The 12,500-nt window shown below is 42.1% G+C and overlaps 1 protein-coding gene across 6 annotated transcripts in view; it reads right to left on the bottom strand.

Annotated features, from left to right (window-relative positions):
* The window catches only part of LOC143034565 (uncharacterized), a 328,538-nt gene that overhangs the window by 249,197 nt on the left and 66,841 nt on the right, over window positions 1-12,500 (bottom strand). For all 6 annotated transcript variants that reach the window (XM_076200807.1, XM_076200808.1, XM_076200803.1 and 3 more), the window contains exons 2-3: window positions 4,857-4,937; window positions 753-909 (exon numbers count right to left, since the gene is read on the bottom strand). In XM_076200807.1, the coding sequence (XP_076056922.1) occupies window positions 753-909; window positions 4,857-4,937 (238 nt within the window). The remainder of the gene's footprint in view (window positions 1-752; window positions 910-4,856; window positions 4,938-12,500) is intronic.

Raw genomic sequence — 12,500 nt, 5'->3', positions numbered from 1 at the left:
TTTATTTAATCTTTGCCCTAAAGACCCCACGTAGTCATGAAAAAGAGAGAAACCATAATATTGTCAATACATTTATTGCTACTAACGATGTCCCATTCCGTGTTTTCAATATCAGCCAGAGGTTTTTAGGATCATCAATATTGTCCTAACTTGGTCAATTTTGTAGAAATACATTCAACGAATACTCAATGTGCAAGGGTCCCTTAATAAGGAGTTCTGTTCATTATCAACCACATATTTTACATATCTCTTTAGGATCTTTCGTAATATTCTACAACGTTGTTAATATTTCAGAAAACAATAAGAATACATTCAATAAATATCTAATGTGTGACCTTTAGTAGGACCACAGAACGTGTCAATATGTCTGAAAGTAATTGAAATACATTCAATGATTATTGAATGTGAGAGACGCTGACAAGGAGTTCCGTTCAAGAGAGCGAACCTCCCTCAAGCCCCAGAAACAAGCTTACGACCTGTTTCCGACCACCTTCGACCGAAAATCAAGCGATCGGTCGGCGACACAAAACCTATGCAATGAATTGATATGGAAAAAAGTTAATGTGGTTGATAAGATGAAAATCTATGGACTGGGGACTATTCAGTGTGTGTTGTAATATACCTATCTATCGATCTATCTTATTACCAACTACCAGCGACTTCCAAAGAACTACCTGCAACTGGTCGGCGACCACCTGGTGGTCGCCGGTGGTCGGAAACTGGTCGTAAGCTTGGTGTGACTGGTCCCTTACCTGATGGTTGACGTAGGGCGTGGAGGGTCCCTGGTGTAGGAGGGTCCGCACCACGTGGGCGTGGCCCGCCCACGCCGCCAAGTGCAAGGGCGTGGATCCCTTGGCGTCTTGCACGTTCGTGGACGCCTCGTGTGACAACAGCAGCGACACCACTTCCCTGCAGAGAGAAAACGGGGGAGGGGTTTTAGACATTTACGCGAAGAATATGTCTACGTCTTTTTTTTCTTTCTTTTTTTTTAAGAATGGGAGGGGGTATTTTGGCACATTTCGATTTCGGAGGTTTTGTCTTGGCTGATTGCCACAAGATTTTATTCAACTTAAGGAAAGCTCTGGTCCTATACAAGTTACAAGACTCTCAAACTTGTGGCAGTGAACAAGAAGAAAACAACTCGCACACAAACATCCATACTAATATTCACACATACACAGTAATACACACACACACACAAAATAATATACATACACACAATAACACACACACACACACACACACACAATAATGTACATATACACACACAATAACACACACACATACAATTGCAAATATACACACAATAATACACACACATACAAATATACATACATACACACACACACACACAGACACACGCACTCGACTCGGTGGCGCAGTTGGTAGAGTCCCCGGCTACCACTACGGCGTGCGGTCCGGGTTCGAATCCCGCCCAGGGTTGAAATTATTTCAATATCGCTGCGGTGTGAGTTGTTACTCCAACTCTCGTGGGCGGGGAGTTTTTTTTTTGTGTGTGTGTGTGTGTGTGTGTGTGTGTGTGTGTGTGTGTGTGTGTGTGTGTGTGTGTGTGTGTGTGTGTGTGTGTGTGTAAGATTACAGCATTACCCATAGATCGGTTATATATGAGCTCTGAGCTCTCTTCCGGGAGAGAAATAGCTGACGATCGCAAGTCCAACACGAGATCCCAGACCATGGTGAATCACACCCACACAGACACACAACGGAAACTATCGTTTAGAGTCTAGTCATAAATGTAAACAAAGTTTCTTGTTTACTTCTGTCACCATGGCAACCACTGGCGGACACTTTTCTTTCAAAAACATATGAAATAAAACCGCTCTCAATAACAATACACTGGCAAACAGGCGAAGTGTTTGTTTTCCAATTGTACGAAGTTTCACTTTTGGCTGGAGGCGGAGCCTGAGGCGACAGGGCAAAGACGGGAAGAGAAAACGGGGAGAGTTCTTGGAGTGACGATGATTTAGGACAGCGTTTCTCAACCAGGGCTCCCCGGAACCCTAAGGTTCCGCAAAAGGTCCCTAAGGGTTCCGAGAGAACAAGTGAGATAAGCTAATGCACTTTTGAGTTTTTTATTTAATTTCATATACGTAATATAATTAAACACGTACGACACTTGGTTATTGTAATAATGTAATATAGACATCATCCTATCTAGCCCATTATTACGATGTAAATAAAATGAGAGAGATATGGTATATGTTTTTTTCTGCGCAGGGGTTCCTTGAGACATGCAAATTATTTCAAAGGTTACGCAAGGGTAGAAAGGTTGAGAAACGCTGATTTAGGTTCTTGATGAGGCACTAAGTCAGGCCTGACATCTCTCACAACGGATTGCAGGGATTTTTGTATGCATAATTAAAGATATTATACATATATGGTTAATGGTATAAGGCTATATCAAGATACTTGAAACTGACCACATAGGCATACAATTACATGGACTATATGAGTTACATTTTAACTTTCATCAATCATACACTGCGTTTTTTTATGTAATTTTTATTCATTTTTGTATTTTCCTTGCATTTTTTTATTTTCCAAAAATTCCAGGGGTGGGGGGCAAATACCCCCTCACCCCTTTGCCCCCCTACGGATGCCCATGACGGGTTGATGTGATTCATCTCGCAAAGGTACAGTTAACTGCGTTGAGGTCGTTCCTCCCTGAACCTTCACTCAAGTATTCATTTTCAGGACACCTTGAGTCTAAGGTTCTTTCTTCTCTTGTAACCCAGAATTCTTTCTTCTTCATCTTCCTTTAGACCACTTCAACAGAGAACAAAACCACTCAACATCCATTAGCTTCGTTTGTTCTCCGTTTGTGGATTCTACAGCGATACTTCTTAGCGGACTCTTAGCGACTTGGAGACACCAAGCGGAGTGTGGAGAACCGCTGAACTAGTTATACACAAGTAAGCAAAGGAACGGCGTTCTTTATCTCCAAGACACCAACAATGGATCGCATGAAGAATTGTCACTCCAGAACCCCCACATGAAGAATCGTCACCCCATGAGATCCCCCCTGAAGAATTGCCACCCCAGTAGGCAGAATATCAACAGTGGAATAAAGATTACCAATAGTGGAATAAAGATTATGTTAGGTTAGGTTAGGTTAGGTTGAATGAGGGTTATGCCTATTGTCATCAACATATACAACTGAAGAATCGTAAACCCAGGATGGCCCACATGAAGAATTGTCACCCTTGGGTAGCCCACAATGAGGAACTCTCACCCTGTCGAAGTCTGGGGGTGACGATTCTTCGTGTGATCCCCAATAAGCGGACAATCGATCGTTGGTGTCAGGTGTCTGCCTGAGCATCGACGTGCTGCAAGACACCAAATTGCTCTACACAGGGACAAGACCCCTCCTCCCTCCCGATCAATAGTCTTGTCTGTCATGTGGACTACGATTCGTTCATTTGAACTTGGCGGAAATTTCCTTCACTAATTGATGGACAGTTGGTTTGTATTCTCCAATTGCACTAAATGACACACACACACACACACACACACACACACACACACACACACACACACACACACACAAACACACACACACACAAATTGGACGAAACAATAGTGTGTCCAAACACCATACAAGAATTTAAGAACAAACTAGATGTTGCGAGATAAAAAGAAGAATCACTACGAGCATAGCTCCCCTTCCCGTATAATACAACTAGATAAATACACACACACACATACACACGCATACACGCATGCACGCACACACAAATGTGGCTTGCTGGTGTAGTGATTACTTGGGCTGCTAATTCAGCATTCCAAAGATCGTTCCCGCTCAAGATTAAGCACAACACAGCATGCTGTCTCCTTCTCCCATTGACAAGGAGTTTTATGTGATTCACCACGTTTTTAAAGAATGTGTTTGATTCCTGATCGCCAGCTAATACCCTCCTGGATGAGAGTTCAGAGCTCATACATGGCCCAATCTAAGAGTAACGCTGTGACCTTACACTCACACAAATATTTGCCCACCAGAGTTAGAGTGCCGTTTAGTACAATTATACTTTTGAACCCTGCGCAGGGAACCGAAATCAGGCCGCTCAATTAGCAGTCGAGCGTTGTACCACTGTATGCGTGCATGAGCGCGCGCGCGCGCGCCTGTGTGTGTATGTGTGTGTGTGTGTGTGTGTGTGTGTGTGTCTGTATGTGTGTACGCGCAGTGTGTGTGAATGCAGTGTGTGTGTGAATGCAGTGTGTGTGTGTCTGTATGTGTGTACGCGCAGTGTGTGAATGCAGTGTGTGTGTGTGTGTGTGTGTGTGTGTGTGTGTGTGTTTGAGTGTGTGTGTACGCGCAGTGTGTGTGAATGCAGTGTGTGTGTGTGTGTGTGTGTGTGTGTGTGTGTGTGTGTGTGTGTGTGTGTGTGTGTGTGTGTGTTTGTGTGTGTGTGTGTGTGTGTGTGTGTGTGTGTGTGTGTGTGTGTGTGTGTGTGAGTGTGTGTGTGTGTTGAAAGTCTAAGGAAATATGAAACACAATCGTGGTGCAGCCCGTGCCCACATGCAGCCTGTTTCCTGTTTCATTCATCCATTTAGTTTAATAATTACACTTGTCAACTAATATACTGCAATGTTCTTAAGGACCCTCGGCCCAAATGGCGCAGTGAGTAGGATCCCGGAATGGCCCCTGGCGAGGGAGGGGGTGTTATGCGGGGATGCGTGGTCAGCGGGGGCGACCGTGGTGTAACCCATAAGTACGCGTACCCGGTGGTCTCGGGTTCGGTTACGTTTTCAAAATTATCAAATCCAGCCTAATCCTAATCTTGAGGTTCCCCGTTCGAGGCTCACTATGGAGAAACTGAGAGAAGGAAACTTACTTGTGTCCGTTGAGCGAGGCGTGGTGGAGGGCCGTGTAGCCGCTGGCATCCTGGAAGTTGGCGCCAGGACCACGGCGCAAACTGCAAACAAGAAATAGACAAGCATTAAAAATAAATTTATAAACAGAGTAGAAGAGCTGAAAAAAGAAAAGAAAAATACTACGAACCGTAAAAAAAAAAAAAAAAAGGACAAAATAATAAACAACTAAAGGACAAAAAAGGGGATATGACAAAATGGAAAAGAGGAAACGACAAAAAGACATAAATGTAAACAAGAAAAGGGCAAACAATAAAAAAAAAACAATTAGCTGATATATGAAGAGGGTAAAAGCTTTCTGAAAGAGTTTATCACAATCTGGAAACAAGAAAAGGGCAAATATCTTAAGGCCATCAATGTCAACCTTTGACAGATAATTTGCAGAATTAAGTATAAAATATTAGAGCAATTTCGGTTTGAAGTATAAAACATAACAGAGCTCTGGTGAAATATTACAAATTCCCCTCCGACTGCAGAAAAGGGTTACTTTCTGCACTCCTAGCGAACCTGAAGAAAATTCTATTTTTCTGAATCTATCAATATGGAACATTTTGTCACAAGTTGAATATCTATAAAATATTACATTTGTCGTTTTCATTGTGAATATTTGATTCCATCGATCTGAACCGCCTTTTCCAGTGTTGAAAATTAACTGTTTATGAGATAATTATGAGCTTCCACCCACTTCCTTTATGTATATATATATATATATATATATATATATATATATATATATATATATATATATATACTAGCCAAACTACTCGCGCATGGCTGCGGGAAAATGATGATCATTTTAATTTTGATAGAATTTGTGGAGAAAAGTTACCCAAATAAAATGTTAAAGTAAACCAAATGAAATGTTAAGAAAAAAATCAATTTCAGGAGGGAGACGCCCTTTGGAAATAAAATATATACGGCCGGAAGAGAAGAATTTAACTTTTTTTTATTTTTTTATCTATTAACTCGAGTATACTACCGCCCGCGAGAAAGTAAAATAAAAATTACCAATATTTAAATATTTGGTGAAATTATACAATCATTTCGCATTACATGCTTTCTTCTTACAAAGGCTCTCATAGTTTGTGGCAACAATAATTTCACAAATATAAATAATATTTATGAACACATACAATGGTTTGTTTAATCACAGTAATTTTTATCACAAAATGCCAATCGTTTGAAGGGGACTCTAAAGTAGCGGCGTGTTACCCCACCATACTCCTTTAACCATTAACCCTAGCCAAACTAATATTTTTCTTTAATGAAATATAATTATCCAAGTACCTGGAGTGATAGTGTATCAGAATATATATGGTTTGGGGGTCTATCTCCAAAACCCTAGAAGTTCGTGAACAAACAAAAAACAAACAGACGAAAGCTACTACATTATTATAGTAGGTATATATATATATATATATATATATATATATATATATATATATATATATATGTTTGTGTGTGTGTGTGTGTGTGTGTGTGTGTGTGTGTGTGTGTGTGTGTGTGTGTGTGTGTGTGTGTGTGTGTGTGTGTGTGTGTGTGTGTGCGCGCGCGCGCGAAACAGAAATTCGCTAGTGAACAGCGACATCAATCAGATCATTTTTATGGCCGTCGCGCATAGGACTCCAACCTACCGCTCTGAGACCAAGAGGCTACCAAGACGGTGGTAGCCTCTTGGCTTAAGAGTGGTAGGTTCGGGTCCTATGTGCGACGGCCATAAAAATTATCTGATATATATATATATATATATATATATATATATATATATATATATATATATATATATATGTATATAAACAAATAAATTAAGAAATAACTGGATAAATACAATAAAGAAAAACAAGAAGACACCACAGAGGCCTCAGACTATTTCCTCTCATAAAGTTAATATGGAACACCCGCAATAAAATGCACCAGAATGGTCGTGAGCTCCAATAATACCGAAGACACAAACTATGTCACCTTCCGCGGCCATACACTACATTTGGAACAATACAGCCCTTCTTCTCTGAAACTTATGAACCACCTCAGATGTCCAACTACACCCTGGGGTCGCTGGTTACCTGCAGAACTTCGAGGTAACCTAATTGACATATATGTACTCCTAAGCCCCAGCAGTCACACTAAGCTTACGACCTGTTTCCAACCACTTCCTTCGATCGAAAATCAAGCGATCTGTCGGCGACACAAAACCTATGCAAGGAATTGATATGGAAAAAGCTAATGTGGTTGATAAGATGAAAATCTATGGACTGAGGACTATTCAGTGTGTGTTGTAATATATCTATCAATCTACTTATCTAATTAGACTACCAGCGACTTCAAAACACTACATGCAACTGGTCGGAATCAGGTCGTAAGCTTGGGGTGACTGATCCCTTATCTCCTGCAGAAGATAAGGAACATTTCTTGGTGTATCGCCCTCGACCCAAGCGAGGTGGTCAACATCAACAAGGTCCTCAGATGGGAGGGGCGTCAACTGTGTCTTAATGCATGTGAAATTGTGCGTATGCCCTGATTCAACCACCCACTCTATAAAGGAATAGGAACCTTTGGTATGTTGGTATGCTATAAGCGACACGTGCTTCTGCATAAGCCCCTCGTGTGACCAGAAGGAGGTCACACGGACCGTGGCACCAGCCCTCATCCACTTGGCTTCCTCAAACACACACTCTCTTTCACTCTATCTCTCTCTCTCTTCCCTTCCTCCCCTCTCTCTCTCTTCGCCACTTCTATCTCCCTCTTATTTTTCACGTTCATCTCCTACATTAGTTCTTTTCACGTTCTCACTGTTCTACTTTGTTATCTTCTTTTCTCACCCTCCCTAAGCTCTCTCTCTCTCTTTTACAATTTTATCTACAGCCTTCTCTCTCATTCATGTATGCAGGCGCACACACACACACACATTAAATCAAGCTCACATCTACATATACTCGAGTACGTAAGCTCACCCTGTACATGTGCATATTAACACACTTGATTACACAAACCCGTTCATCCATATCTGGATCGGTATAAATGATATACATGAATGCATATTATATATATATATATATATATATATATATATATATATATATATATATATATATATATATATATATATACATACTAAAAAACCCACTGTTGATTGGATTAAGAAAAGGAAATAACGATTCCCGTATATACTGGCTGTGATCCTCTTCAGCGGAATACAAAGTCAAGAGAAAACACATATCTTATATACAGAGGAGAAGGGTGGAGTGAGGGAACGTGGACATGACACTTCAGGTAGCGTTTTGATATTGCGTGGGCTTTGTGGCAAGTCATAGACGCTACCTGAAGTGTCATGCCCATGTTCCCTCACTCCACCCCTCTCCTCTGTATATATGTTTTCTCTTGACTTTGTATTCCGCTGAAGAGGATCAAATCCAGTGATCGAAATATACGGAAATCGTTATTTCATTTTTTTTTTCTTAATCCAATCAACCGTGGGTTTTTAGTGTATTTACTAACGTGTTACGACATTACTTGGTAGTGATATATATATATATATATATATATATATATATATATATATATATTATATATGTATACATATTCACGTCCTTGGCGTGAATAGAATCTTGTGGTTGTGTTATGTCACTCCTTTGAGTGAATAAAATATGTTTGTATTATTTTTAGTCACGCCTTGCGTGAATATGTGTAACATATGTTATAATTTGCATTTCTTAAAATACAATCAATTGCGCAATACCCGTCTATTGGGGCGCGCTTCATTACGTCTATCACTATGCCAAGCTCAGAAGAAACGTTACATCATTTGGTGGGAAAGCTTATTCTGCTTTACCATTGGTTGGTGTTTAAACTGCCTACTTAGATACATTTTGACATCCCGGAAACGTAAGCTCCCATTCCCGGGCTATAAAAGGCGAAGCAGAGAGCGACGCACAGAGTAGAGAAGTAGAGAGAACCAGAACACGAAAGGAACAAAGACAACAAGAAAAGAAGCAGACGCCCAGGGCCCATCTGAATCTATGCAGAAATTATATTACATTTGTCGATTACGACAACTCCGCTAAACAAGCCCTTTGGACCACAACGATTGCCCATCTGCATGCAAAGTGCACAGCCTTCGTGTTTCTCCGAATTGTTTCGGATATCTACAGACTGCTGCTGGACTAAGCGTGACTCGACATTCTCTGTTATTTCTCAACTACGAAACATCAACCGTGCTGCATACAAAAACACACCCAGCTACTCTACTTGGTAAATAATACAATCAACCATTTAATCCACGTTTTATTTATTGCTATATTTTATTAGTCTATATCAATTCATGTTGTATGTTTTTTCTTGTAAATAAGTAATTTTACCAAAGATTTCAACCTGCCTGAACTCTCTGTCACTCGTTCGGACTGTGCACGGCCTTAATTCTTTTTCCTTTTCGTGTCACGTGTGTAACAACAGCTGACTGTTGTTACACACGTGACACGAGGTGCTAAGATAAGAGGGAGGGTGGAGGGGTGTGGAGTGTATTCAGGGATGGAATGGGTGGGAATGATTTTATGCCTTTTTCTTTTTGGCTACCCCCCTTGTAAGGGGGAAAAAGCCTTGGTATATGTATGTATGTGTCACGTGTGTGTGTATGTATAGAATATATATATATATATATATATATATATATATATATACACATACACCTGCGCTGCTACACGCTCGTTATCAAGTGGCCAAGCAAAGTGTCGGCACCCGAGAGTCCTTGTACCATCCGAGCTCTTCTTCCCCTCTTCTGCCTCCTCCTCCTCTTCCCCCCCTCCTCCTCCTCCCCCTCCTCCAGAGTTCAAGGAGGACTTAGCGGTGTCCACGTATCGCCATGCTACCGAAGATGAGGGATCTTTTTTTTTTCCAGAGGCGTTTGTCTGATTCTCGCGATGCGGTGCTGCACCGTACTGATTTCACTGCGCCGCTCGGTTTTATTCCATAGTTGTGGGGCGCGACCCCTTCACTGAACAAGGTTCCCACGGGTCGACACCCTCTTCTGACTGGAGACGATCCCTCAGAAGACGAGTATTCTGTGATCACAGAGTGGTCAAGGAAATATCTCATGCGAGCAGCGCCAGCACAAAGGAGGGATGGTACATGTTAAAAGAAATGTTTCTTTTTTTATTCTTATGTACGAAATATTTATTTTATTTTATTTTTATTTACGTATTTGTTTAAGTTGTTGTCAAGATTAGTCTCCACACCCTCCGATGGAATCTATGGGCGTTCGCCAGAGCAATGACTGTGAAGTGCGCCAGGATTGTTACTCGTACATACGTAATGCGTTGAGGTGACGTACATGCAAGAGGAAGGAAGGAAGGGGAAGGGGGAGACGGGGATAAGAAGAACAATTAGAATGAGGAAGATAAGAAGATCGAGGTGAAGGAGGAAGAGAAGGAGAAGAGGGAGGAGGAGGGAAAGAAGAGGGGAAGAACAAATAAAATGAGAATAAGAAGGACGAGGAGGAAGAGGAGAAGGAGGAGGAGACGGAGGAAGGGGAGATGGAGGGGAAAGAGGGATAAGGAGGAGGAGGAGGAGGAAGGAGAGACGGTGGGGTGAGATGGAGGGGAAAGAGGGAGGAGGAGGAGAAAGGAGGAGGAGGAGGAGGAGAAAGAATGAGGAGGAGAAAAATGAAGAAAAGGAGTAGAGGGTGAAGGAAGAGAAGGAGAAGGAGAAGGGGAAGGAGGAGAAAGAGAAGGAAGAGTTGAAGGATGAGAAGGAAAAGGAGGAAGGGGAGAAAGAGAAGTAGGAGGAGGAGGAGAAGGAGGACGTGAAAAAGGATAAATCGGACCCTACGTTGATCGAGCATGAGGAAGAGGAAGAGAAGGAGGAGGAGGAGGAGAAGGAGGAGGAGGAGAAGGAGGAGGAGGAGGAGCGCGGAATATGGGTCACCTGCATGAGTCATGCCGAGGGAGACACCAGTCGAGGAGGACGTATCAGAAGTACGGAGGGTGGAGGAGGGGAGGGGGGAAGGGGGGGTTGTACACACTTGAGTCAATGGGCTCAGTGGGAGACACTCCATACTAGATGCCGCCAAAATCGTCATCACTTCCACCACAGTTTTCTGGGCACGTTGGGGTTGGGTTGAGTTGAGTTGAGTTGGGTTGGGTTGGGTCAGTCCCAACGGGTTAGGTTAGGTTAGGTTAGGTTAGGTTATCTCAGGTTAGGTTAGGTTCTGTTAGGTTATCTCAGGTTAGATTAGGTTATATATATATATATATATATATATATATATATATATATATATATATATATATATATATATATATATGTATATATATATATTGGTTTGATGGTTGGCAAGTTACCATATTTTTAGTGATTTTATAAGATGTTGTTTGGGTGGAACTTTTTTATTGAATGGATTTTGATACGTGAAAACCTTGAGTGCGCACATTTTTTTTCTTTATGTGCGCTAATTGTAAAACATATATGTGCACAGCTTGGAGGGAACGCTGGTTGTAGGCTAGGAGAGTTTAATCCCACGTCCCCCCCCCCCCGGCCCCCCACCCTCACCTTGCAGTATGGACATAATAACAATGCGAGAACCCTAAGAACCTCCTCATGGCGACGGTACAGACAGAAACATACATACAGTCAGACAGACACATTGACAGACACATATAGTCAAACACAATGGCACATACACATAGACAGGCACACTGACAGACACATATAGTCAAACACACTGACACATATATGTAGACAGGCAAACACACTGACAGACACATAGACAGTCAAACAGACATACAGTCAAAGACACAAAGACATACAGACAAACACACTGACAGCCACACACAAACAGTCAAACACACTGACAGACAAAGACACACAGTCAGACAAACACACTGACAGACACAGACATACAGACAGTCAGACAAACACAGTGAGACACAAAAACATACAATCAAACACAGAAACACAGACAGTCAAACACACTGACAGACACAGACACATAGATAGTCAGACAAACACTGACAGGCAGACGGGGCAGTCCAACTCTGAGGCAGATGACAATCATGATCAAGACAGGGGGACAGATCAGACAGACAGACAGGCAGAGAAACAAGCTGGTGAGAAAAGAGGGCTTGGGGAGGAGGAGGAGGGGGTGGGAATGGAGATAAAAGGAATATAGTGTATGTGTGTATGTGTGTGTGTGTGTGTGTGTGTGTTTGTGATTCACCATGGTCTTGAATCACGTGTTGGATTCGTGATCGACAGCTCTTACCCTCCCGGATGAGAGCTCAGAGCTCATATATAACTGATCTATGGGTGATGTTGTGACCATACATACACACACATACACACACACACACACACACACGGCAACTCCCCGCCCACGAGTTGGGGTAACGACTCGCAGCACAGCGATACTAAAACGATTTCAGCCATGGGCGGGGTTAGAACTCGGACCGCTGTAGCAGCGGTTGCGAACGCTACCACTGCACCGTCGAGAGAGAGAGAGTGTGTGTGTGTATTTACCTAGTTGTATTTACCTAGTTGTATTTTACGGGAAGGGGAGCTATGCTCGTGGTGTCCCGTCTTCATATCTCATTTTATCTAAACTATTTTGTGTGTGTGTG

This window comes from Oratosquilla oratoria, chromosome 17, assembly GCF_046742065.1.
Source record: "Oratosquilla oratoria isolate Oo_2021 chromosome 17, ASM4674206v1, whole genome shotgun sequence".
Lineage (NCBI taxonomy): Eukaryota > Metazoa > Arthropoda > Malacostraca > Stomatopoda > Squillidae > Oratosquilla > Oratosquilla oratoria.
Note: the sequence above shows the minus strand (reverse complement) of the source record. Positions and strands in the feature narration are given on the sequence as shown.